Source organism: Varroa destructor, unplaced genomic scaffold (assembly GCF_002443255.2).
Source record: "Varroa destructor unplaced genomic scaffold, Vdes_3.0 BEIS01000004.1, whole genome shotgun sequence".
Taxonomy (NCBI): Eukaryota; Metazoa; Arthropoda; class Arachnida; order Mesostigmata; family Varroidae; genus Varroa; species Varroa destructor.
In genome coordinates this window covers 21,874,411-21,899,233 of record NW_019211457.1, presented here as the reverse complement: position 1 = coordinate 21,899,233, position 24,823 = coordinate 21,874,411, and the positions used below count along the sequence as shown (strand labels likewise).

The following is a 24,823-nucleotide window of genomic DNA, read 5'->3' as shown; positions in this document are numbered from 1 at the left end:
ATCATTTGAACAGTTATTATCTATGCTAAATTATCGGGCAGTTCAATAATAGATGAACCTTCGCTCTTCGATATAGGTAAATTGTCAATAACCAAGCTGGCTGACGTGTGTTCAGTTGAAGGACGACGCTAAGCCTGAATACACACTCTGGATTTCGTGTTGGAGAAAGCTAGTGCGTAAGATTTTTGTGGTAGCTTAAAACCGGTTGGTACTATTCTCAAGTCAATTGGGTATCAGGCTTATTATAATTAGGTATATTCAGGGACACTAATATGGTATGTTTTTGTTAGAAATCGTATACTCAATAATGGTTATTTCACCCTATTGGGAAATCAATTTATGAAACGGAGAACAGTTTTAGATTTCATATTTAGGTCAATGCTGACACATTTTCCCCACAGGTTCTCTCTATTAGAATAGATATCCATTTCCTTAATATAGACGTTCTCGTGCATTTCATCAGATGTACTTAAAATAGAACATCAGAAAAGGAAACGCTGCATAAATTTGTGACAGATTTAGTAACTCGATTACGATACGGCCATATGTTTCCTTAGTGGAAACACTATCTTTTTTGTTGTCTCTTCTTACTTCTTTTGAACAGACGAAATGATGGGAACTCATCCGTAGATATGGAAAAAAAATGATACATTACATACAAGCGTTAGACCTTTAGATAATCCTTTTCATGTAAGTTAACTTTTTGTCCAAATTGCGATGAAATGTTTGCGCATCTTTCAACAACAAAGAAACATGTTAAAGAACAAACGTTTTCCTGAACGAATGCACCCTTTCTGACTCCCATTAATATATTAGCTATAAGTGTCACGTGTCGTTAGTATTATTTTGAAGGCGGTAGGATTAATACGAGGAAGGGTTTATGGTCATTGCCCTGGTGGTGTTACAAATGCGGAATAAGAGAAGCAAAGGTTCCCTATTCTTTCTATTGTTGGGGAAAATATGAAAGGCTTTTACACTGTAGCTCGACAAAAACACCATTTAAGTTCCTCCAGGCGGGAGAAAACTTGTGGCACTAAGCACGATGCAGACCTAGAAGTGGGCCGTATTTTTAAACAGGTTTACAAGATTCAATTGTGCCGTTTTTATTATATTGAAGTATTTACAAAAAAAGAACTAAGCATCGGCACAAACATCCGACAAAAAATGTTTTTATTTCATTTACTTACTGCTTAGGACTTTTCTTTCTTTAATTTCCTTTTCACACATATATTATTTCATTCAAACAATACTTTGCTACGCCGAATCGCATGAGCAATAAATCATTAGAAGTATTTTCATTCTAACCATTTTTCTATGTTCATAAGTTCCTCTCCGTTGCAAGACATACCAAACACAATGCAAACGTAAACCTTTGCTTTCCTGTTGTATTGGCTAGCTGGTTAATAAACACATAAAACCAATTTAATATAAAGATTCACAAAATACATATGATAAGAGAATGAATATTTGTAGAATGTGATTATTATTTAATGTTTTTTAAGTTTTATTTTTCATCTTGATGGATTTCTGTGGCATGTATGGGTAACGGTGGACTTGGTTATGATAGTGACTCACAAGGATTTGAGAGTTCTCGCTACTTTGTATGCATCGTTTTATTTAATCGATAGTCTCAAAAGTTTTCGCAAATTACGGCAAGTAGCCTGACAACGAGGTAATGTGTCTAGCATGCACGCAGTTGAATTCATTAAGTAAACACGACTGTCGTCATTTGATACTGAGTTTCATCCGCTATAGAGTGACAAGTTTACGCTGGCTATCTGGCGTTTGTATAGAATCTCCACCGTTGCTCCGCTGAAATACAGAAAAACAGCAACATATTTAATTAAAGTCATGGGAGACTTAAGTTGAATCGCCGGTAATATTAGGCGATCAGAAAGGGATACGGTTTCTCCAACTGAATGGCTTTAAAATCGCATATCTCAGGTAATATAACTTACATTGATGTAATTTTCTAGCTGAGTAATAGATGTGCTTATCGGAATGCCTTCATTTGGACTAAAGGCAGAGCGCCTTGAATATGAGTGACATTTCTGAAACAAACTGCTCTATTTAGCTATTTTATGACAACAAAAATCCTCCTCCTAGTAATCGACCAAGTACAAAAAGTTGATAAAACTGCTGCGAAAGTTGAGCAACGTGAGTAGCCATAATATCACCAAGAAACATTCATTACCAATAAGTTTTTAATCATTTAAAGAAAACTGGCTACAAAAGAATCTTGACATTTGGGTGCCATGAAAACTGACCCAAAAGAATTTGTTCGATCGAATTTCCAGCTTCAAAGCTCTACAAAAACGAAACAAAATTGAGCCATTTCTAAAGTGGTTAATGTCGAGTGAAGAAAACTGGACAACGTACAACAATAGTGCACGAAAAAGATCATCGTCAAAGCAATTAAAGATTTCACAATCTGTGGCAAATTCCAGACTGATTGATTCGCACTTCATTGAAAGCTCATATTGAAAAAAATATTGGAAAAATATCAACTGAAAGCAAAAAAATGTGTTTTTTGCACCCGAATCGACTACACTTCAGCCTCTGCTGCTGACCCTGGTCTTCGTTACTATCAAAATTTTACCATAAATTTGTTCGATAAAGGAATTAAATTGAATTAGTAAAGGGCCAGATAAAAGAATTTAAAATAGAGTACGATACTTTTCAATTTTTTCGGAAAGGCAGCAAAACAAGTAATGCTCAAAACAAACAATGATCAAAATCGTTTATATAACCGTTTCAGCACTTAAGTTATTGTTCTTAGATTTCTATAAATCTCAGGCTAATCGATTTTATTGAAATTGTATGCACATGTACAGCAATCTGGAAGCATGCCTTCTACATGAAGCTGAAATTGCTAATGTTTAGCATTATATGAAATTTGAAAAGGGTAGTTCAGTTTTTTTTTTGACACAACGACGCATTTTTACGATTTATTTATTACAAGTGAATGCACCGAATTTTAAAATTGAATACAATTTAAGCTACGCGCCGTTAAGAGACGAAAATTGGTTGTTAACTATTCCAATCTTTTAGAAATTTGCGAGTTAAAACAGGCCGGATCTACTTTGGGAGAGATGATAGGTTTAGAAAAAGGACATATTTTTGTGTTTAACATTAACTCTCAGTGGTCAACCATTTGTTCATCGAATGCCACAGCGCTGTAGACATTCATTGAAAATTGCTGGAGATATTAGGTACGAAGGCCTTGCGTGAAAAATCAATCAATAATGCAATTATTTTAAGAGCGGAGATTGGAGTGTTGAAAACTAGCGAGTAGCTGACTAGATGTCGCAACCCAGAAGACAAAAACGCCTTGCCGCAATCGACCAGGCCTTCCACTTTTAGAGTCTAAGGGCTCCGTTGCCCAAGACTGGTATTTCACATGTAACGTGTTGTAGATTTATAATGTAACCGATGAGTATGAAGAAACTAAAATAAAATGGAACCCTCATAAATTGACGCCAGGCCTGTTTAAAACGCGTTAGATGTATTCTGCGTGCAATTTGCGGAACTTCAGTTAACAAAAAAGCATTCTTGAGCAGATGATTGAGGGATTGAACTACACATGAGGCATCGTTTGATCTATCGTCAGGCAAAAAGGGATTAGGCGAGTAAATGAGGTTCCCCTAGAAAAAATCGACGTGTAGTTTCGTACTTAAAGCGGTAGTAATGCTTGCAGTAAACACCGAGAGTATCGGCTACTATAAAATATTCGCTTAAAATGAAACAATGAATGCAGCCCGCTATCTCGAGTTCCTCAAGGGCTTCACGGACCATTGGTACAGCGAAAACACACAGTCTGGGTTCTTCATGACAACATTAGACCCCACCGCCATATCTCAATAACTTGCCGGATTGACCAAAACAATATTTAACGTTAACTTCGGCCCGCTTATTCTCCTAATGTAGCATTCTGTGATCACGAGGTTTTCCATGACTTGAAAAGGGCAGGTGGTGGCTAAACAGTGATTTACAATAAAGTCATAGATACATAGTAATAATGTACTAGAAGTTACATATAAGAACGCGGATGGTAGGTATAATGTCCATAAACCACCAAACATGGGACAAGTGTGTAAAGAATAAAAGAACGTATCTCTAGCACATATTAAACCACTATCACTCCAGCCCAATTAGTTTAAAAATTATTGACTCCGAAGTTCATTTTAGGGATACCATAGACTTGACTTAGGTGATTGGAATATATTTGCGTAGATCTGTGTTCTAATAGACCGCAATATTAGTTGAATAATGTAAGATTTTTTATTTCCACTGGATTTTTTTTCATATAAAGCGTATATGAGCAACACTTTGACGAGTTTACTTCACTGCATGCGGTTCTGTATACGATAAAGTTCAAACAGACGTATGCTGTTCAATAGGCTAACATTAAGATTTCGTGTATCAGCTGAATTGACGATCGAACGTTTTGGTGCTGTTGCATTCGTTGTCTCTTTACATATGGATTTTTTGCATTACATACCATTTCTTATTTAGAGAGTTATTACACTTAATAAGCTCAGTCCGTTGAGTGAATTTAGTGAGTTGTCCATATAGTACTCGTACAGCTACTATTATTATAGTGGCGGTGGTTATTTGAAAATTAGAGAGCAAACATTTTTAAAATCACTAATGAATGGTTTAGATCTAGAAATGGAGCTGTACTTAAAATTAAATGCTTGGTAATTTATACTTTATACAATAGAAAAATACTGCTTGTTAGCTACTGAACGCAATGAGTTAGCTGAGTACGTGTGAATTTAAACCTTAGATCTCCTGTATCATTGTATGGACCAATGAACGGCCCAACAACTGATGGGTCAGTATTGACAGTAAGAAAAGTTAATAACGGAAGACTAAAGACTTAACTTAAGGAACACGGAGCGTTCTCTGATTTTCACTATAAGTTCCGTAAAACCCCCTTTACAAAGATGACCGTAGAGAAAGAAATCTAGGAAAACGAAAGACATAACACACAGAACCAATGATCGAGAAAACTGTGCGCGCTAACCTTACTAGACATACAAAATGTCTTCAGCTCTTCTTGCTGACAAGTGATTATAGATAACATGAGAGAAAAGGGGTATTGCTGTATCTGCAGAGACTTGTACTTTAGCAAGCGAACAGTAGGATAGTAACACATAAGGACGTGACCTACTCCATGACCGCAGGGTTACTAAAACTGTCGATGCACATGGAGAAACAACTTTACAAGAGAGGGTCCAAAGGACGTTGGCAAGGATTAACGACTAGATGGAGAATTCAGCTTGAAACTGGATCAGGAAAAGTATTAAGCGGCTAAAGCATGGAAAAATTAGACGGATACCCGATGGAAAAGTCATTAAAATAAAGGAGACCGCGTGATGTGACCGTTAACAGACGATTCAACAAGAGTTCTTGCATAGACATCGCAGTGACAAAGGGGGCATACGAAAGGCGCGGATAGCGTAGGTTAAATCATGCCAAAAGCGCAAAGACCAACAGAAAGGAAACTCTTGCTCACGGTGGCTGAAGCCATAGTTTTAGATGCGGCAGGCATACGGGGCTCGAGAATAAAGCGAATACAATTCTGAGCACTACAACGGAATGAAGTAGCAGACATTAGCTGGAGCAAGGATCCGAGAAGACATAGGACATATTGTTCACATGATCTCAACATCATTTTAGAAAGGTACCAAGATACTAAATGAAGCTTCACATATGGATCGAGCAGCTAAAACGGTTACCTTGGCAGCATAGAGCATTCGCAGATTAATGCCAAGGATAAGCAGAAAAAGGATGTAAATAATTGCTTCAGTAACGGACTCCAGAGTTTTCTACGCGGCTCCCGTCTGGGCAAAAGCTATGAAAGCCAACAAGAACAATGGTGGAGATTGTCACCCCCTTGAGATAAGTACAGCCTATCAAACGGCCTCGATTTTACTATCTTGACCTTAAGCAGGAAAGTACTGAAAAATGTCATACTCAAATAACTGGAGGAAACACATCAGGACTGCCTGAAAGGACGTACGCTAAAACACTGCACACCCTTTAAGAAGTGGAGGGCAAAAAAGCAAAAACTGAGGCACCCATTGAGAGCCAATGCAGTCGCATACGAATTCTTTAAGATTATAAATGTACGATGGCGACTTCAAGTATATCACAAAGATAACGAACCTTAAAAAGGAATAAGAGTGAAAAAGACATACGTTACGAGCTGAACTTCTTCCAGGTTTGCGTTAGAGAAACAATAGTAATATTAAAACAAAACCTCGTATTAGGGCAAGCGACATAGGAAGATATGAGTCCCCAGTAGAAGGAACGAAATCCTACAGAGCCGACTTGTAGTAAGAAGGGAGAATCCCTACAGAGTTGCGAGGAACTATTGTTTTAGCAAAACCTCTGACAAATCCAACCCTTTAAAGATTAAAATACCTAGCAGGTCTAATCCTGACAAAGACATGATTTATTCAATTTCTGCGGTAATACTTGCCAAATAACCAAAAAGTGTTCATTTCAGATACAGTACTCGTCAAAGCTGTTGTTCAAAGACTGAGTTGACATGGCAGTTGTAAATAAAATAAGCATATAATAATAAAACTATGCGAAACTTATTTTCCAGCCACCTGCATTTGCTGGAATCAAATTTACAAGCAAATGGCCAAGACAGACATTTATATAGTATATATAAAGTAGTAAAGATATAGTATATTTAAAGCTCGATGGACCATATCTGATGTGATTTAGAAGTAGAAAGTTATTGTATAACTTTCTACTTTTAAATCCATAGGTATTATATATCTGTGGAACAGGAAAGGATCATAGCCTAAACCTACATCGAAGACAACAACGTAAAAATTTTTTGACACAAGTAAGATGGATATATATATATATACATATAGTGGATTTCCTAAGATATATATATATATATCTAAATATGGGTAATTCTAGTAAAAGGTTCAGGCATATACTTATCCTTCTAATCTCTTTTATATTAATTAAACACTTGATTAGCAACGTATACCACTGTGGTAAATATTGGGACATAAAACGGACCTGCTGTTGAGTTGTGCACGATGGTGAGAAGGCAACAGGCGTTGCAACGGGCGTCGCTCCCGGAGTAAGTCCAGTGCCTTCAATTAAGCCTTCGAAACTGTACATACCTGAAATAATACATGTTGTTATTTTATAAAAAGAAAAGACTAACTGACCGCGCACAAATGCTACTAACCGTAATGTGTTCGCAAAAAAAGTTTAACGAAAGAAATCTGAAGTGAAATATAACTTTTGTATAGTTGCTCTTTTCAAAAATAAAGTGTTCATTAAAACAAACGAAAAATAAATATACAAAAAATCGGAGAAGGTGACAGACTTCGGTTAAAAATTTTGTGTTTAACAAAAATTCAAAAAAATGCAAAAAGCGAAAACAGTCATACGAACAGCATTGGTGAATAATAATATGTGCAGCGTACGTACATGCTTGTCAAGTAATCTACCGTAAAAAATAGGTTTGCATATTAAGGTCAATCAAAGCTCATGGGTCACTACTTCTTCTAGCGCAAATGTTACAATGTTAGATCAGTTAAATAAAATGTAATGGTACGGAACGAACGAACTGAATAATTGATGAATTTATTCCAACTGCATATCGAAATACACTTTTTTAACCTATGTAATTACAGAACAACGACAAACAATGCACGAAAAGCTTTCATCAAACCTGTCAAACTTTCATATTCCACAGGAGATGCTATACGCTTCCAAACGTTCGGCATACAAAACCATGCTAGTCATAACCACTGTATCCAATGATACGCGCTATAAAATATGCCAACACAAGTTAACTCATCTTACCGGGATTAGAATTAACGTGGAATTTAGGTTTAGACAACAAATCGTTACTATTATCAAAACCATGGACGTCTAATATGATATTTTTTCCATTTCTGACAACCTAGTCTTCTATTTGAAGTTGTATTATGCTATTGTAATTATTCTATTTTCTTGTCAACATTTACCTGTTGCTTTCAAGGGTGTTTTTTTTTGTATATTACATATTCATTTTTGAAAAAATTGAAAAACGCAAAATCATTATATTGTGCTACCACTTTTTGTCAACATTAATGCACGGACTATAGCAAACCTCATCTATATTTTAATGGATCAGATTTGCCAAAAGCTGAACAAAAGATTGCCCAAAAAACAGCCTATCAGCCCACATAGTGAGGACCTATCATGATAACAGTAATGTCGTACATCAGGTTTTTTAGATTTAATATAAGGAACACTAGTCGAATGGACCCTAATATCTGCCCAGCTGATCTCAAGTCTTAGATTGTCACAAACTAATTTATTATGTATACACTGCCACTCTCTACGACCCTCTCTTATCTTTTAACTAATTCATTTATTCTATTTCGGTAGAAGTTCTCATATCCGGTATTGAAAAACTTTTTCAGCTAGTTTCTGGTACACTCTTCGTTGCCAAAAAAACTGTTAGGAGTTTTCTTTAGCAGTAATAAAAAAAAGGTAAGCCGTCCATGCGAACCCTGGAAAATATGGTGAAGAAAGAAGAACTTTCCAAGATCTTGCCAGATTATTTTAATGCCTCTTGCGATATCTCTTGCGATAATTTCCTTTTCTTGTTGGATAAGTTCGTTTAGTCGATGCAACTTGATTGTATACGAATCCTTGTTGGCCGTACTGCTTCTCTCAAACATCTCCCAATGTGTAGTAACTTTATAGCAACACTAAACACAAATGATGATGTTCCTCTGAAACCACTCATGCCTTCGTAAAGACACCACTTCTCGTTATCCAAAACAATCATAACAATTCTAGAAACCTGTCGTTATAGCTTCCTGTTGTCAAATGTCGGGCGAGATGTTAAAGGTGTAACAAAAAGCAGTTTACTAAACAAGTAAGCTTCTAATTTTTGTGTAAATTCCATCAAGCTAAAATTGTTAATGCTAGTTATCTCAGCTAATTAATATTTTCCTAGAAAAGTGCCTTTAGACTGTCCTCATTAACCTTAGATGTTCGATCAGAGAAAGATGTATGCTGCAGATCCAAAATTCCTTATTTGAAGTCAGCAAACCGTCTTTAAACTACGTATTCTCATACATTTCCCATTTTATGAATAAAAAAGCTCGGTACGCCGTAGTTTATACTGTTTTAATGAACAAAGCAGCTGTTCTTTCTAGGCTTATTTGTTTTTTCTAATGGATAACCGGGAATGTTTGACGTACACTAAACTTGACATCTAGGTACTTGTCTTGATAGTATAAGATTCGCATTTACTGAAGGCTCGCATTAATAACTTAGCCAGGAGAGTGTCCAACCTAGTGGCGCTCTATTCTAAGATATCTCCACGCATACGTAAATAATTGGTTCAAGTTCTACACAAAATCAGTAACCGATAAAGTAATACGGTGTGCATAGAATGGTGAAAAACGCATTTGAGAGAATTTGGTTCAACGAGCCATCGTAGTGTTTCATAGATCTCGAAACAGCTGCGCTACTTTTTCTACCATCGCACCATAATTTGAAATTTATCGGAAGACAATGAAGTGCACAAAGACTTAAAAATCCTTTACTATATTACATTGCACTTGCAGGTACTGTTGTTAGAGCAATAGCCCAGAAGATAGCAGTTTGTTCAGCCAGCGTTAGTGCATTTATCTGGGAGACGCAACGGTCATTTTTGACCACTAATTGCAGATAGTAAATGGATAAATAGATGAAAAAATAGAGCTTTTGAGTATCCAATATTACCTGCAGATGGCGTTTGTACGGGTATTCCGGTCCCTTCAAACATGTTGACAGCCAAACTGGTTGGACGCGTTCGCTTCTCTGTAGAGTCACACAAAATTTTCTGAATAAATTGCAATACAGTTTACCTGTACGTAACTATTTAGTTAGCAGTGTTCGCCGCCACTGAACAGAATTCGGCACAGCGCTGATATACGAATGCACCTAAGCATAAGGTGGCATCGCTGCTTCAAATCCCACTAGCATTCAAAAGCGCTAAAGAACTTGTATGAATAAATTAAAAAGCTACTATTAGAACTCAGCTTGAACTATAAAAAAAATACTAATTGCTATCGAATGTACCGATAACGTTAATTTTTGGAGACGGCAAACTGATGCTTCAAAACATAGAATTCGATTATAAATAAAGAGCTTTCAATTTAGGCATAATTGATTATAAAGCCGTACGATTGCTAGAATTATCTATATAGAGTGTATGTGCATGAAATCAGGTCTACCTATATTGTTAATACAAGAAAATTTATATGGAAATAAGATACGCATAAGTTTGAATAACTGTTTATACAATAAGATGGCTTTGCTAGCAGTGAACTATTATTAAACGTTACAAAATCGTATATATTTTAAAGAGGTTTTTCGTACTTTGATTACTGTTTCTGCGTTAGTCCGAGCTAATAAGGACTTCGGCATGGATGCGTCAATTTTATTGCGACAAGTCACTGCTTGTCTCTGTTCCAAATGACTTACACATGAGTAGACATTTTAGCGCATATTTAAAAATTGATGATGCCACTTAGCTAAATTGCGTGACACAAAGCTTATTTCATTACATACGTGAAAAGCTGGACTAGATCATTAATTGTAGGATGTTTCTAATTTCATGTTGATCACTCCACAAAAAATGACAACGATGTCAGTGAATAATATCTATCGGCTGCTGATAGATGGTCTTTGATTACGAGCAACTCCCAGAAACTCATGAAAAATCGGCCGTGATATATATAAAAAAAACAACTATGACAAAAACTTCCATCAGCTAAGTCTAGCGGAGTTATGCCATTGCACATTTTCCTACAAAAATGCATTTTAGTAGTCCTTATAGACTTTAGATGTCCGAGCGCATAAAGGTGTACTCCACGAATCCAAAATACCTTGTTTGAATTTAGAAAACCCCTTTTGAGACACACATCCTCGAATATTTCCTATTTTGTAAAAAAGCCCGGTGCGTCTTGTATATTATTTTAATTAGTAATCATCTTAGTTGATATTAATATTTTTAATTAATAGTATTCATTTTTAGGATATTTTTTAATTGTCTTTTTAATTGTTTTTTAATTGTTACGTTTACTTCTTTTTTTCTATTGTTAAGATATTCGACAATTAACATCATTGCTATGAACAGAAAGGTACTCAGGAAATTATGCAGGAATATAGAGATATGACTAAAGTAGCAGGCACCAGAGCACCAGTGATGCTTATTTCCATAGCCTACGCATTTTTGTACTGCACGTTGTCTTGCACTCTGGAAGAAAAAAATATAAAAAAGGCATCTCAATGCCCAGTTTTTTCACGAGGTCTAGACACGGCTAGGTGTTCCATGTCCCGGATGCTGTGGTTCGAATAAAATCATCAACGGGCACAACAAGTGCTCGACACTACTTATTATACAGTGCACAGAACATTGGTCTAAAGCACGGAGAAACTCTTTGCAAGAAAAGACCGGCTGACGACTGTTACTGCAAAAAAAAAGGAATCTTGCGGACCAGACATTGTGGAGGAGTTTACACGGTAAATTGGCTACAAGTTCAACTCCGTGAAAGCTCGCCCACTTGGTTCCGTCTTTTAATTCCTAGAAAGCGATTTCCAATAGACAGCGTGACTTCCAAATGAACCGTCTTATCTCAGGCTACAAGGCACTGATGCGACTAAACTTACCCATTGTAAGCAACGCAGGCACTTTATTTTTTAATGCCCTATATAGCTCGGACCATAGAGTGCTAGTTCTTCTCAAATGTTAGGCCTGAAGGTTTTCAAAAATATTTTAAGGTACGTTTGAAGGATATAGGACAAGGTTACTTGAGGGAATATCTTAGACATAAAAGAGAATTCGTCAAAAAAACAATGTAACCACTTCCCACTATCATAATGATTCCACGAGTGTACATACCCGTTTTGGTAAGTATGACAAGACTAGGTATCATCTGCAATAAACCACATTTTTTAGCAGTTTGTTTTTTAGGAGTATCGGTAGTCGTCTTCGATAAATAGTTGGCAGTCGTAATAATCTTAACGTGTATATAAAATATCTCGAGTGTTACATTTGTACTTGGTCATTTAGTTCCGAATTTTTATTTACAAGAAGTGCCCCCAGTTTATATATTTCATTCATTGTAGATCAAAAGATCATTGTAGATAACCAGCTTAACGAATTGGCATATGTTACACATGCTCGAATCCTAAATTTTTTTTTAAAACGCTTGACCCTAAAATAAAACTTACAGTGGACCCAAAGTTAAGCGACCTCAAATTTATTAACATATTGCGAATTTCGATGTAGTAAAAAGAGCATTTGCTATAAAATCAACCGTAAGGATATAATTTGCAATCAAAGATTTACTGAACTAATTTTTGCGGTTTTCAGAACCACAACAATGGCTTTGTTTTCTTTTGAAAGAAGATTTGGATCTCATCCCATTAAATAGATTGTTCGACTTTAAGCCAATAATATTTTTTACTTTTCTTCTACTCTTGTTAGACTAATTGTCTAAGATTTTTTGCCTCTTTTGGTAGAGGTTTGACCATAGATATTGGTCATCCGTGTATTCGTTGTAAGGCTTTTATGTCAACTACACTAAGAAGTTAGTCCTATACTCCCGCGAAAAAGATTAAGCAATCCATGTCGAAATGCTTACCTGTTTTTTCAAATTTCCTCTTTAGCTTTTATTCGCGTGACAAACAACAATAGCTACGCTAGCAATTGACCACTATCGTTATTTTTGACAAAAAAATAGAAAAGTAGAAATTTCGATATAAGTTGGCATTATCTTTAGATTTAGCATGGAAAAGCCTATCGAATGCAGCTTTCTTTGACAGTCTACGGTGAACCCGCTTAACCGAGCTTCGTCATCATTATCAACTATGAATTCATCCTTCTAAGGTGGTCATCTAGAATATAAGAACATGTACAATAGCATCAAAGATAATCATTTTTTCAAACAACGTAAGAACATTTTTTTGCTAAAATTAAAGGATTTACTGAACACGATTGGTTTCAAATCTTTTTCCACACAGGAAAATACTTTAAAATCTTGAAAACGGTAGCGCTTTAAGAATACACTACGAAACAGAAGGCAAACTATATTGTCCCACTTTTTTAGATAAAAGTCACCGTTCTGGAGGCAAACAGGTTAAAAACTGCGTAAGCATTCTGCCTAATTTATATATACCAATGGGTAGTCTATCGTCCTCTAAAAACTATATTGTACTTAAAAAAAAAGGCGATAGGATTTAAATGAGTTTACATTTATTATCTTACTTGTCCCTTCTAATTTGAGTATCAAATACGATCTTTGCCAAATATCCTTTTAAGCTTTTAAGAAAAAGTCTGCGAAGATATTAGAAAGCTGAAGTACCCAGAAGGCGTCGGCCAGAATACTACACCATAACTTTCTCGTAGTGAAACGAGATTTGTATTATCATCCTCGAATTTCCTGAGCCACGAAAGCGACAATTCCGTTTGTTAACGTACCCTTTACGTCACTCTGAAGGAAATTTACAGCTGCAATAGTTTGTGCTATCCGTTTGGTACTCCAGGGACTGACAGGCATTATTTATAAAAGCTTCAGTCGTAGTTCTTTTATTAGGGCCAAGGTGTACTGTCAACGGCCGAAGGAGGTGATAAATAAACTTTGCACTAAGCAACTAAGACTAGTGAACAAAGATAAACTGCTCCTACCCTGCGACTGTGTTGGACCTCACACAGTAATGATCACTGTAGCAAAAATGCAAAAATTACAGGTGAAGACTGACATCCACCGTACATAGCAGACACTTCTCACACAGATTACAACCTTTTTTAAAATTAAAAATTAAAAAACTTAAAGAAATCGGTTTACTAAAAAAATCAAACTTACTGAAAGTGCTGTTGAAACTCTTATACCCTAGATTCCTAAAACTGCGGAATAAATAAGTTAACATTTAAATGTCAGAAGGTTAGAGATTATAAATATGAATACTTTAATGAAAAATAAATAGCTACACTTGTGAATAAGTTCAAAGGACAAAAGTTAACTATCTTGCTTTTCAATTTGGACAACCTAGTGTTATTTAATGCATAGCAGAGGATTGGGCACAGTTCAGGGCCAGATTGCCGAAAAGTGGAGGTTGCCCTGGTTTCAACCGTTAATACTAAAGCCAGGTTTCAGTCTAGGCGGTCGTCGGGACTGAAGCAAGGCGCGAAAAAGGCAGTTCGCCGTAAAGGGCTTCACAGAGGAGAAAGACCATACTGGTACTGGATGGAAAACAAGCGAGAATATACCGGGAGAAGATTGTACTACGATGATAGATAGACGTGTAAGAGCGCCAGGACAAATTAAGAACAATGGTGGTCACTTAAGAGGCGTCACGACGAAAGTGTTGTATCGTAAGGGCACTGCATGGGCGCAGCCACCGGTGGTGATCGTCGAGTGTGAAAAGCAAGGGTTTAAATACCGAATAGTTGCTATTTCCAACACTATAGGATGTAATTATTCTAGCCGCTAGTCTCACACCTAGCAATCACGCAAAGAGTCTATCTTTAAACCGAGCGCTGTATACGTTGAAATCCTGGTTGCGATTAGACCACTGAGAACTTTAATTAATTAAACTAACTCCATCGATGAGGTCAGAGGTTAGTTTTGTTGAAAATACTCAATACAGAAATGACGAATTTGTGTGTCGAGGATGAACTTTTTCCGTGCCGAACGTGCGGACGTACAGGGATCTATAGCTTGTTTCCTTTCTCATCTCTCTCCAGCAATAGATTATACAATTTTTGGTGTTTCGTTATTAAATTATATATAATAGATCCAATTTCGTGGTATAGATATCCTTATATGAAATGTGGCCTCGTTCCTACAGGTATATGCAATATTAAGTATCTCCTAGTTTACGGTTGGAAGTCCTGGCAAGATTGTGTAGCAAATTTTCCTGTCTAAAAGCAAAAAATTACCTGGTTGTTGAGTTTGTGGCTGAGGCGCAGCAGTGGACTCGATCAACCGGGAATCCAGAGTATCTTTGCAACGGACAATCACCTTGACCTATGGATATAGAGAAATATGCACAAAATATACCTGCTATTAGCAAATTCTGGCGGTATAACGTTTTTCGATGTGGAAAACTAACGCGTATTCCAAAATTTAAGATCGATTCTTCAAGGGATAATACGGGTCCACAACAGAATTTTTTGCAATGGAGCAATGGAGCCGATGTTTACATAGTGATGACAAGGCGGATATGTATCACTTGGGAAACACCCGATGGTGCGAGAACCACTGTCTCGATAGAAAAAGTGCATATAGAGCAGAGTCTGCTTTCCAGGATAATACAAATTTTTACCCAGACTTCAAATAAACCCCTTGGTAGTGATCAGTCAAATAAAACTAGCTCTAAATACTTCGGTAAATTTTGCATTAATCGATTTTGTTTTTTAACTTAAAAATTAAATTTCGTTAGAGCTTCCCGTGCGGCACATAGCATCGTTTATTCGTCGGTACCAAACAAACTATTGGTTAACGTATAATTACTTACCTAACTTGGTATGATACCAGTAGGTAGCTGCACCAAGTAAGTAAAGTAAAAAAGCATAGCATTGCAAATATGAATACGTATCATCCTATAGAAGGTGTTTATAAACCTCAGTTAAAACTTACTATTAGTACTATTAACTCCTGTTTACAGCGGAAATCTATTTTTAACAAAACGGTTCTGCTCTATACCTACATGATCTTTCTTTCTCCTTCGAGAGGTTGGTTCTCAACAATAATAATTGACATGTGTAAAGTTGCTTGAAGAATAACGGCGGTTTTATTAACTGATTCGCTTTTTTAATTCTTTGTTTGTTAATGGACTACTGTTATATACAACCGGCAAGTGTCCTCTTTGTTCTTTAAATCGATTTAAATCGCAAAAGAATTGTGCAAATCACAAATTATTGCTTTGATTTAGGGATGGGCCTGAGATGACAAAAATATTTTCAACATTTACTTTCTTTAACATTTATTATCCATATAAAAAAGCTGCATAAATAACCCAGGTTACTTTTTCATACGTGCTAATGACTCTGTACCTGGGAGACGTAGGTTTATCTAGCAATTACACTCGATTATAGATACCCCGTCCTATACTTCATACCTATTTCGAGTGGTTTTGACAACCCTTTGCCCTCAGTGAAAAAGGCATAAATGAGTGTTGCTGTTCCTTATCATCTAACATACCGATTTTTAGGGCACGAAGTAAACGTTTGTGATGTATTCAAAGCAATGTTAACAGTCTGGATAGAGAAATAAGGAGCTTCCCAATCGTCTATAGCACTTATTTTAAAAGCGAGAAGCAAACGAAGAGTTAAAAAGGAAAATAAGAAAAACATACTACTCTTTGAGTGACCTAATATCATTCTACTTTTACGCATATGTCGGCACTTAGCGACAAAATAACGCCTCATGGTCTTACCGGAAGTTAAACTTCTTCAGCTGAGATGTATTATTTTCAAATATTGGCCTCAATAAGCTGAAGTGTTGGAATATCCTGTTTTTGTACCAGACGGCAATTCGGAAAATCTGACGTACACTACAAAAGGCAGTAACATATTTGCATGTGTTTCTGCTGTTATTTTGAAAATCGTTTTTACCAGGTCATTACTGTTATTTATTAAATACGTTTTAAGTCAAATAATAACAAAACATAAGGTATGTTTATTACCAGTATCACAATATAGTATATTTCAGTATCATTAAGGATGACGTATACTGGGAGCGATCTGAAATACCTCTCATATCAATCTAGGCCACCATGATTTACAAAGAACTATTCAAGCGGATTTTCTATATTCAAAAACGGAATTTTGGGCTTCAAGAGTGTGTCCAACCCCGACGACTTTCCAAGGTTGATAAGGACCTCGGACGGCAAACAACTGGTTAATTGTCTAAAGAAGATACGCTCTGAACGGCACACTATAGTTAATTAAATGAGTTATATTAAAAACAAGAACATATGACATTAACCCATAGCATATAGCAATATGCCGGGCACAGCCACAACGACATGTTTCTACACAGAATCATTGCGGATGACGACAAGCCGCACCCGACAATAAGCTTTTGCGAGTGAAATGGTTGCTCACCATTTACTTTTGGGTTGTCTGAGCTTTAGATGCAGCAATTTATACATATACTCATTCAGCTGAAAATTAGCTTGATTAAAATAGATAACGTGACCAAAAAGGCTTTAGGCATTCTCTTCAAAATATGATCAGCGAATGAAAAAAAAAAACTTTAGATGGTCCTGGGTCTCTGATTGTATAATAAACTGTACTCTGTAGGGATGAAAGTGCAATTTTAGTTACAAAGGGCATCGCAGAGTGGTTTTTCGTATGCCGAGTTGTTAAACGCGACATCATGGTGAAATGGTTGAATCGGCATGCACACTGCTCCGTACTGCAGCGATGTTGTAACCTGTCCATGCGCTTTGTAGTCTTTCTGACCTTACTTCACTTGCGAATGAGCCGCTCTTTTAAACTTCTTTGATCAGTCGGCTCAGTATTATCGTCGTCAACTATTAGTATCGTCGATATTTTCTGCGGTACCTGGGAAGTCTAAATTATAGCGTCTTATCATCACAAGCCACCAACGCCGCTGTAGTCATGGTTTGTCAGTCTGTTAGCCTTTTTTTATTTGCATCCACAGAGGAAGAGTTACGAAACGGGACGAAAACATTTACGCACTTCATATTTAGCGAAAAAAGATAATTCTCAAAAAAATACTCCAGATATCTTAACAAATGATGGTGCAAATACAATACTCTTGGCTGATATATAAATTATTATTAGCTTTTGATGTTTATGTAATTAAGGAGATTCGTTCTTAGTATGACATCGTCGTGAGTTTGTTGACCCATTCATTAATTTAACATACATTCCTATAATATAGATACAGGTAGGTAAACTCAAGTACCGCATTTGCACTTGTGGTCATACATAGCACCTTAAAATTCACACATGGCCCCTTTACTTTTTTATTATATAATGCTCTGATAACCTATTTTATGAGAGAAAAAGTTCTTGGAATAAACTCTTTGGTTTAAAGTAAAGAACCTGCCCCACTAGAAATAACCTGGGTGGATTCTGCTTGACTTTTATTTTTTCTGCAGGCCTTTGAAACACCATGACAAACATACAAGCAGCTACCAACCCAATTAATTTTCACAAATGATAAGATAGTTGACTCTAAGCCTGACAGGATTGGCGATTTTAAAAGCATTATACCTCTTAAAAAGGTAACCTTTTATAATTGCCCGGAAAAAATAAAAAACAGTTTCTAACTTCATAGATTTGGAAGGAATCGAAAACTGTTCTAGGGATTTCAGATATTGCATTAGTTTAAGGAATCTGAAAGCACGTAACGGAATATCGGTGCTCCGCAGCTTAGACGGTCTTGCTCTGCGCGACGATAAAGCAAACTGTTTGTTAGCTAGAAAAAAAAAATTTCAAAAAAAGAAGTACTAAAACCCAATGTATTTCTCCAAACCAAATGGGGATATTTGGAGATATCGAAACATAAATAAAATATGGAGACAGTTGGATAGCAATCTACCAGCAAAAGAAGTTCAAGATTTTTTTGCGTGGAGCGCAACACACAGCAGAAATCCTAAGTAGGCGTAATTTAGAGACCGATGAGAGATCAGGAATGCTTCAGGTACTTAGTCTTTTATGCCCTAAATAATACAATCACTGTTTCCTAAATCATGAACGACAACCCAAAAAATCTGTAACTTTCAGCCAGTAATGAGGCCACTCTGAATGTTCAGTAAATACTGTAGAAAAAATAAACCACAAAAAAACCTATGGTCCGTAAAATTGCCGCAGTCCGCATTGTGACTCATATAAGAACATTAGTGGTTGGTGAAATATGCGTGCACATTATAACTTATACATTATAACATTATACAACATTATAATATTATAACATTTAAACTTATGACCACTTTTTAACTCAGCTTTGAACATTTTGGATTACTATATTTAGGACATGCTGAACGAGACTCCAGTAAATCTCGAAATAACGTTGCTTCGTTCAATGTCGCTATCAAAAAAGCTTGCAAAAATAACTGTAGTAATATTTTATACAGGTTTGTGAGGAGGAGGAGGAAATTGGGGCTGTGATTAGGAAGAATGGAAGTTAAAATGAGTGAATATGTCCACTAGGATGTCTTTGTCGGCGCATGCAAAAAAATTGATCCATATATGTTTTCATTTATATACAGCTTACCTAAAAACTGAAAAAATGATTTTTAGTTCAATCACTATTGTCATTCGATTAAGGGTCGCTTTTTCTTGTCATCCTCGGAGGTTGCCGTCCAGCTATTTTCGCCCTTAATAGCCGTTTTACCACGCGATCGGTTCCTGGTAGACGCGTCTCTTTCAGCTTCAACTTCTACGCCCCAAAGAATGTGCAGCACTGCAGTGTACAAGTCACATCATTGCACACACTAGCATCGCATGTGATACAGGACATAGTCTGCGTTCACTTTGTGCTCATGGAAATTGTCGTAGCCCGTGAGTATCTTCGAAAAATGGTAGATGATAGCCTCAAAATCTCTCCCGTGCCGCTCCTTCTTAAGCTTCTTTGTTAATTTGTTAATCCAAACAGGAGTTTCTGTTGTAATTGATAGCTCGTGTCACAATTCTTCCAATAGTCTTCTCCTTAGCCTTGTCTCGGGTAGGACCCTCAGCTTGGCATACTTCTTTTTTCGACAATGATGTCCTATGGCACCGTTTTAATCCAAATAGTAACAGAGAGGGTCAAGGTAAGTCGATCTATTTTACTTATGGGAAGGGCAAGCGCTTGTTGCGCCTTTGTTAGAGTATACTTATCGTTCGCGAATTTTATGATTTTTACCTGATTTAGTATAGCGTGAAGAACTTTAGTCCACTACTGCCGTAAGCAGTTTCCTTCTCCATAACCCTGCTAAAACCTGCATGACCAAAGCATTTAAACCCTGGTCAAAACTTACCCCTAAATGCCTAACGACTTTGTAGCTTTACTGATCTGTCTTCTAAACCGAACGTCACTTATCTTTTCATAAGAGCAAATTGTCTCCTTCCCATATTGCCTCGCAGGTTTCAGGAGGGGTTTTATCAGAGTTATCTAAGCTCCCTTTGGCCGACCTATAAGGTGGCAGCGTAACTGAATCGGAAGCTCCTGTAGCGATTACTCTTTCTCTCTTTTGGTAAATTCTTCCTAGTTGCCTGTTAGTGTTGAGATTGAGACAGCGGTGGCTGGTACGTTTGCTCTTTAAGGTTGCTATGATAATGTGGTTAGGAAATTTGATTAGTTCAACGAAACTACGTGCGCTGTGTTTAAATTACATTGTAAGTTGAAATAAGGATTACCGTATTTTCCTCCTTGATTGATCTGAGGTGGTTCGACCTCCACCTTTGTTTTGACATATGAACGCTAATTTCCATTTAACTTTGTGGTTTTAGTATCCACATATTAGACAAAATAGATTTAAATTTGTGACTTGAGCACCCTTTATATTAATAAACCATCGTGTTGGCGATGTGGCTTTCTGCACTGCGTGTGAAGCACCCCTTTTTTTGCCGTGCAGTGCCTTGCTTCATTTATTATGGTAAAGTACATGTAGCAGCGTTTGCAGTCAGATTTCTTTTTGGGACAATCACATGTTCAGTGACTTCTCCATTTCTGGTCTCGGTAGTTCTTACCTACACCGATAACCTTTTTTAAGTTCTACAGCTTGTTTCCTTGTGAGCCGAAGTCTTAGATCCAGTCTCTACCTCCACTCCTTATTTTAGCCTCATAATCACTTCTACAATTTTCTGAGAGATGAACAGGCAGTTGATATTGTGTACTTGCAAGTTAAGCCGAGTTCTTGAAGACGCTCCAAGCGATTGGCAGATCGTATTACTGATGTCAGTTTTCGTTCTTGTTCTTGACACCTTTGTGACGGCGCATTGGTAAGCCTTTTTCCGCCGCTTGTTTCTAGCTACGGAAGGTCTGTCCCCGTCGAGAGCTGTTTCTTTTTTGTTTCTTCACATTCGCTTTTCATTGACCGTTTTCTGGGACTACATCATAATATTGATTGCTCTCCTTTCTTGTTGCATTCCTTTTAAGCTTGAGTTTTCGAGTTTTATTTACCTTAGAGGGATGTCCTTAAGCATCGTGTTTTTGGACTAGGCGGTGCTGTTAGCAACATTCGCCAATTTCTGCTCCAAAGCCTGCACTCCACGGTTGCTGCCAAAAACGTAAGAATCACAGAAATAGAAAGCTTTTGCGTTTCGTAAAGTAGGTTGTTTAGTGTTGAAACCTATTTCGCTTGTTTGCGAATATTCTATGTACCCGGTATACGCTTCTGCTGCTCAGACAACCCCCATTCGCCGCCTTCATCCTTTCTTGCACGGCGGTTGGTTGCGTTCTGAGAGAATCAAAAATATTTTTGTGGTGGTACACGTGATACGTCGGAAGAGCATATATCTGTATGTATCAACAGATTTCGAGAGCAAATACCAAACAACCTTAGACATGAGACCCACTCCCAACGCAGAAGCTATGCACGTCTATGTAGGCGAAAATGGAAGCAATGAATTAGCATTAAACATTTAGTTTGGCAACTGCATTACTTCTAAATTCTTTAAAGGTAGTAATTATGGTAGACCTTTTTCTAATCTGGAATAGCAGGCTACCGTATATTGCGAAGAGAATCGAATAAGAAGTGCTGGAAGTACTGATAACATTGTAGTTAAAACCACTTTAGTTGACAAGTTTTTCCTTAATATAGGAAAAACAGGAGCAAACATCATTTTTTATTCGCAAAGTTTAAATGCAAAGGTTCCAAACTATGTCCAACATTGGGCAATTCTTCTCCAGCGCTCGGGACTGTTGACCCATACTCTGATTTTGAATGTGGTCTAGCGGGTACCCAGAGTGAAATGGTTGGTATTTTTGGCAACAGTCGAATGGAAATGAGTACCATAGTTCGGACATACGGGACTCATCGCAGGCAAAATTTTACCCAAACATTTGACGAGAAGCAAAGTACTCGCACAATGTAAGCACACATGTCACGCAAGGAGCACAAAAACCGAAACTTCACAAATTGGCTGCCGTATTTCACTGGCGCTGATGATGAAATATTCTAAAAAATACTTCAGTATCATATATGTGCAACCAACCCAAGCTTCTGAGTCAGTATGGAACACCAAAAAAGTGGAAATTTATGACAACGTTTCTAAAATCAAGCAACGTTCAACATAATAATGACAACTATAATTTCGAACATTAATCCAGCTCAAAGCATGGTAAAAACTGTTGCATCTGATTTACCTTTACGTATTTAAAATAAAAACAAGCATTCTCTAGTATTTATTTGAGCAATGTAAGATATAGCATTGTGAAATAATCGTCTTTAAACATGAACAGGGGTTTCTCATACAAAACCCCATTGTGCGCTCGCGCACTGTACTTGCTAGGTAAATTTTCAGAAATCTCCTGTTATTTAAATAACAAATATGAATATTAATGTCGCGCTGGAGCTATAAATCACGGCCAATTGAACATACACAATTTCTTTGAAAAATAGCTGGAAAATGTACATCAACTTACAAAGAGACATCTTAACAAAAAATACTGCTATAATAATATCAAGAAAACAAGGGGTTTCAATGGTTCTCCTACGGGCATTTTTCTTATATCTTTTTTATTGTGGTCTGGTGTTTGCGGCAACAACTGTTGCTTCTAAGGCGTTACATAAACAGAAATTCCAAGCGTTTGCGAGAGATGTACTGTCTTTTCTAAACACGTAAGACATTTTGGAAAATAAATAAATGTAAATAAACGAATTTTTGGACATGCATAAAAATGTAACACATATATATGTTAATTCACTCTACGCTTAAGATAATTTACTAATAGTTTGTTTCTTTTCCAGGATTTGGCCACCTTTCAGAGTTATTTATGATATAACGTAGTGGTACCTACAATACATTTAAGTAAACTCTGCCCTGTTAATTAAAAAGAAAATACTGATAAAAGCATATTCAAAAAGCCTAGATAGATATACCAACCTGTGTAGGGACGGCGATGGCTTCTGGTGCCTGTAGATGACTGTCGATTACAGTAACAGCGCTGGTTGCACCTGTGACAGAAATGATAGTAGTAGCAGCAAAGTTTTGAATTACAGGTTCAAAAGTTACGCGTGCTTATGGCACTAGAAAAAAAATTGGCCGCCATTAAGGCACTATAAATAATGTATACGTAAAGCTCAACATAGATTAATGATTATCATTGCTACCGTCATGGATAGCGACACGGTCGGCAGTACAATTGGGCAGCTTCGTTGTTGATATGTTCACTACGAATATGCCTGTATACTGAGTAAACTTTTCAGGAAATGAAGACCCTTTGTGGGAAGGGAGTGAATTCATGAAGTGGAAATGAAATTAGAAATGGCTGGTATTTCTAACTCCTGTAGAAATTCAGATGGACGGCTATTTAACAAGGCCTGGAAATTCCATTCATCAGCACAATTTTCTACTGGTAACATCGCAAAGGGCCATGGTTTAAGAAAACATACACAATTTAATAATGCTGCTATACTGGCGCTGCGCTCTTTTAAGATGTTTATAAAGAAACATTTCGGGAGACACTGTTAGTTAGGCGGAAAAGCTTTCTCGATATACAACAGGGATGACTGGTGGAAAAGGCAAGGCAACTATGCCACCGATGACTGCGACGAGATGTTACTAGAGCGGGCCTGGTCTGATCAAACCTCCTCGTTCAATATTTTTAAAGCGCACTAATTGGCCAAACCCTTGTCCCGCACAGTCGAGTGTTCTAAATGAATGCATAAAGCCAATTAACGCTTGATGTCAGGTTCTTGCAGTGCAGAAGATGATATTTACTTTTCAACAGGCTTTGACGGAACCACGCATCTGATCTTGGCTCTATCCGTAATAAGAATTTCTAAGGAGCCGTCTTCTTTGCCTCTTGCTGGAGAGTTGTATTTAATACTTGTCTGCACCCCATTAAAGCGGCAAAACCTTGCTTTCGGTTATACCTAAAGAAAAAAACGATACCATATAGCCATTTAGTTCGCACTTAGCTACCCGTAGATCGGCTTTGGCAGTATCTCGAGCTCGTCGATACCATCTTTGAAGATCAGTAGGTTGGAATACACTACGCAAGCACCTTACATCATCAACTAGGAAAATATCGAACCAACGGCAGGCAGCCTGAGTCGGTATCTATCAGCAGTGTTCGAGGCCTTTCGGTCTGCATTTCATATGGTTGCATTTCAAATGCATTTTTTGCTTTTTCTTTTGAAAAATGCTGCTTTTTAGAAGATAACCCGTGCAGGTATGGCAAGCAATATCTCGAACCCGCTGAGAACAACACTACAAGAGAGCGAAATCGTCATAAAGTACGGCGTCACCGAAACGGATTTTTTGAAGGAAACGACAAAAGCGACAAAGTCTGCTTCAGACTTAGCCCGCTTCTATTTCCGTAATCATCAACTATCTATTGAAGGGAACTAGGAACCGCCATCTGCAAGTAAATATTCCTGTATGTCAAGGTTTTTGAACTCGTGACCAACTCAGCTTCTATCCCCTGTATATTAAGTCATCTTGGATCTGAACCGTAAGGTATTCCTACAAAGGCCATACAGGGGAGAGGGGGGGTCACTAGGCCAACTTTAGTCTTCCGTCGAAATCTTAGAAAAGCTGGTTTACATTGCAGAGTGTCAGCCCGAATGTAAAGTAGTATACCCATGTTTCCTTCCATCG

General features: G+C 37.1%; 1 protein-coding gene across 12 annotated transcripts in view; it reads right to left on the bottom strand.

Moving 5' to 3' along the window:
• Positions 1-1,143: 1,143 nt before the first annotated feature.
• LOC111250428 (transcription factor kayak-like) overlaps positions 1,144-24,823 on the bottom strand; it is a 52,843-nt gene continuing 29,163 nt past the window's right edge. For 8 of the 12 annotated variants that reach the window (XM_086988179.1, XM_086988180.1, XM_086988181.1 and 5 more), the window contains 6 exons: positions 23,105-23,175; positions 14,978-15,065; positions 9,772-9,849; positions 7,054-7,160; positions 1,959-2,051; positions 1,144-1,812 (listed from right to left, as the gene is read on the bottom strand). In XM_086988179.1, coding sequence (XP_086844305.1) covers positions 1,750-1,812; positions 1,959-2,051; positions 7,054-7,160; positions 9,772-9,849; positions 14,978-15,065; positions 23,105-23,175 — 500 coding nt within the window. In that variant the 3' untranslated portion in view covers positions 1,144-1,749. Of the gene's footprint in view, positions 1,813-1,958; positions 2,052-7,053; positions 7,161-8,545; positions 8,788-9,771; positions 9,850-14,964; positions 15,066-16,690; positions 19,785-21,179; positions 21,276-23,104; positions 23,176-24,823 lie in introns of those variants that run through there. The other 4 variants (XM_086988182.1, XR_002673363.2, XM_022805678.2 and 1 more) reach the window with 4 other exon arrangements.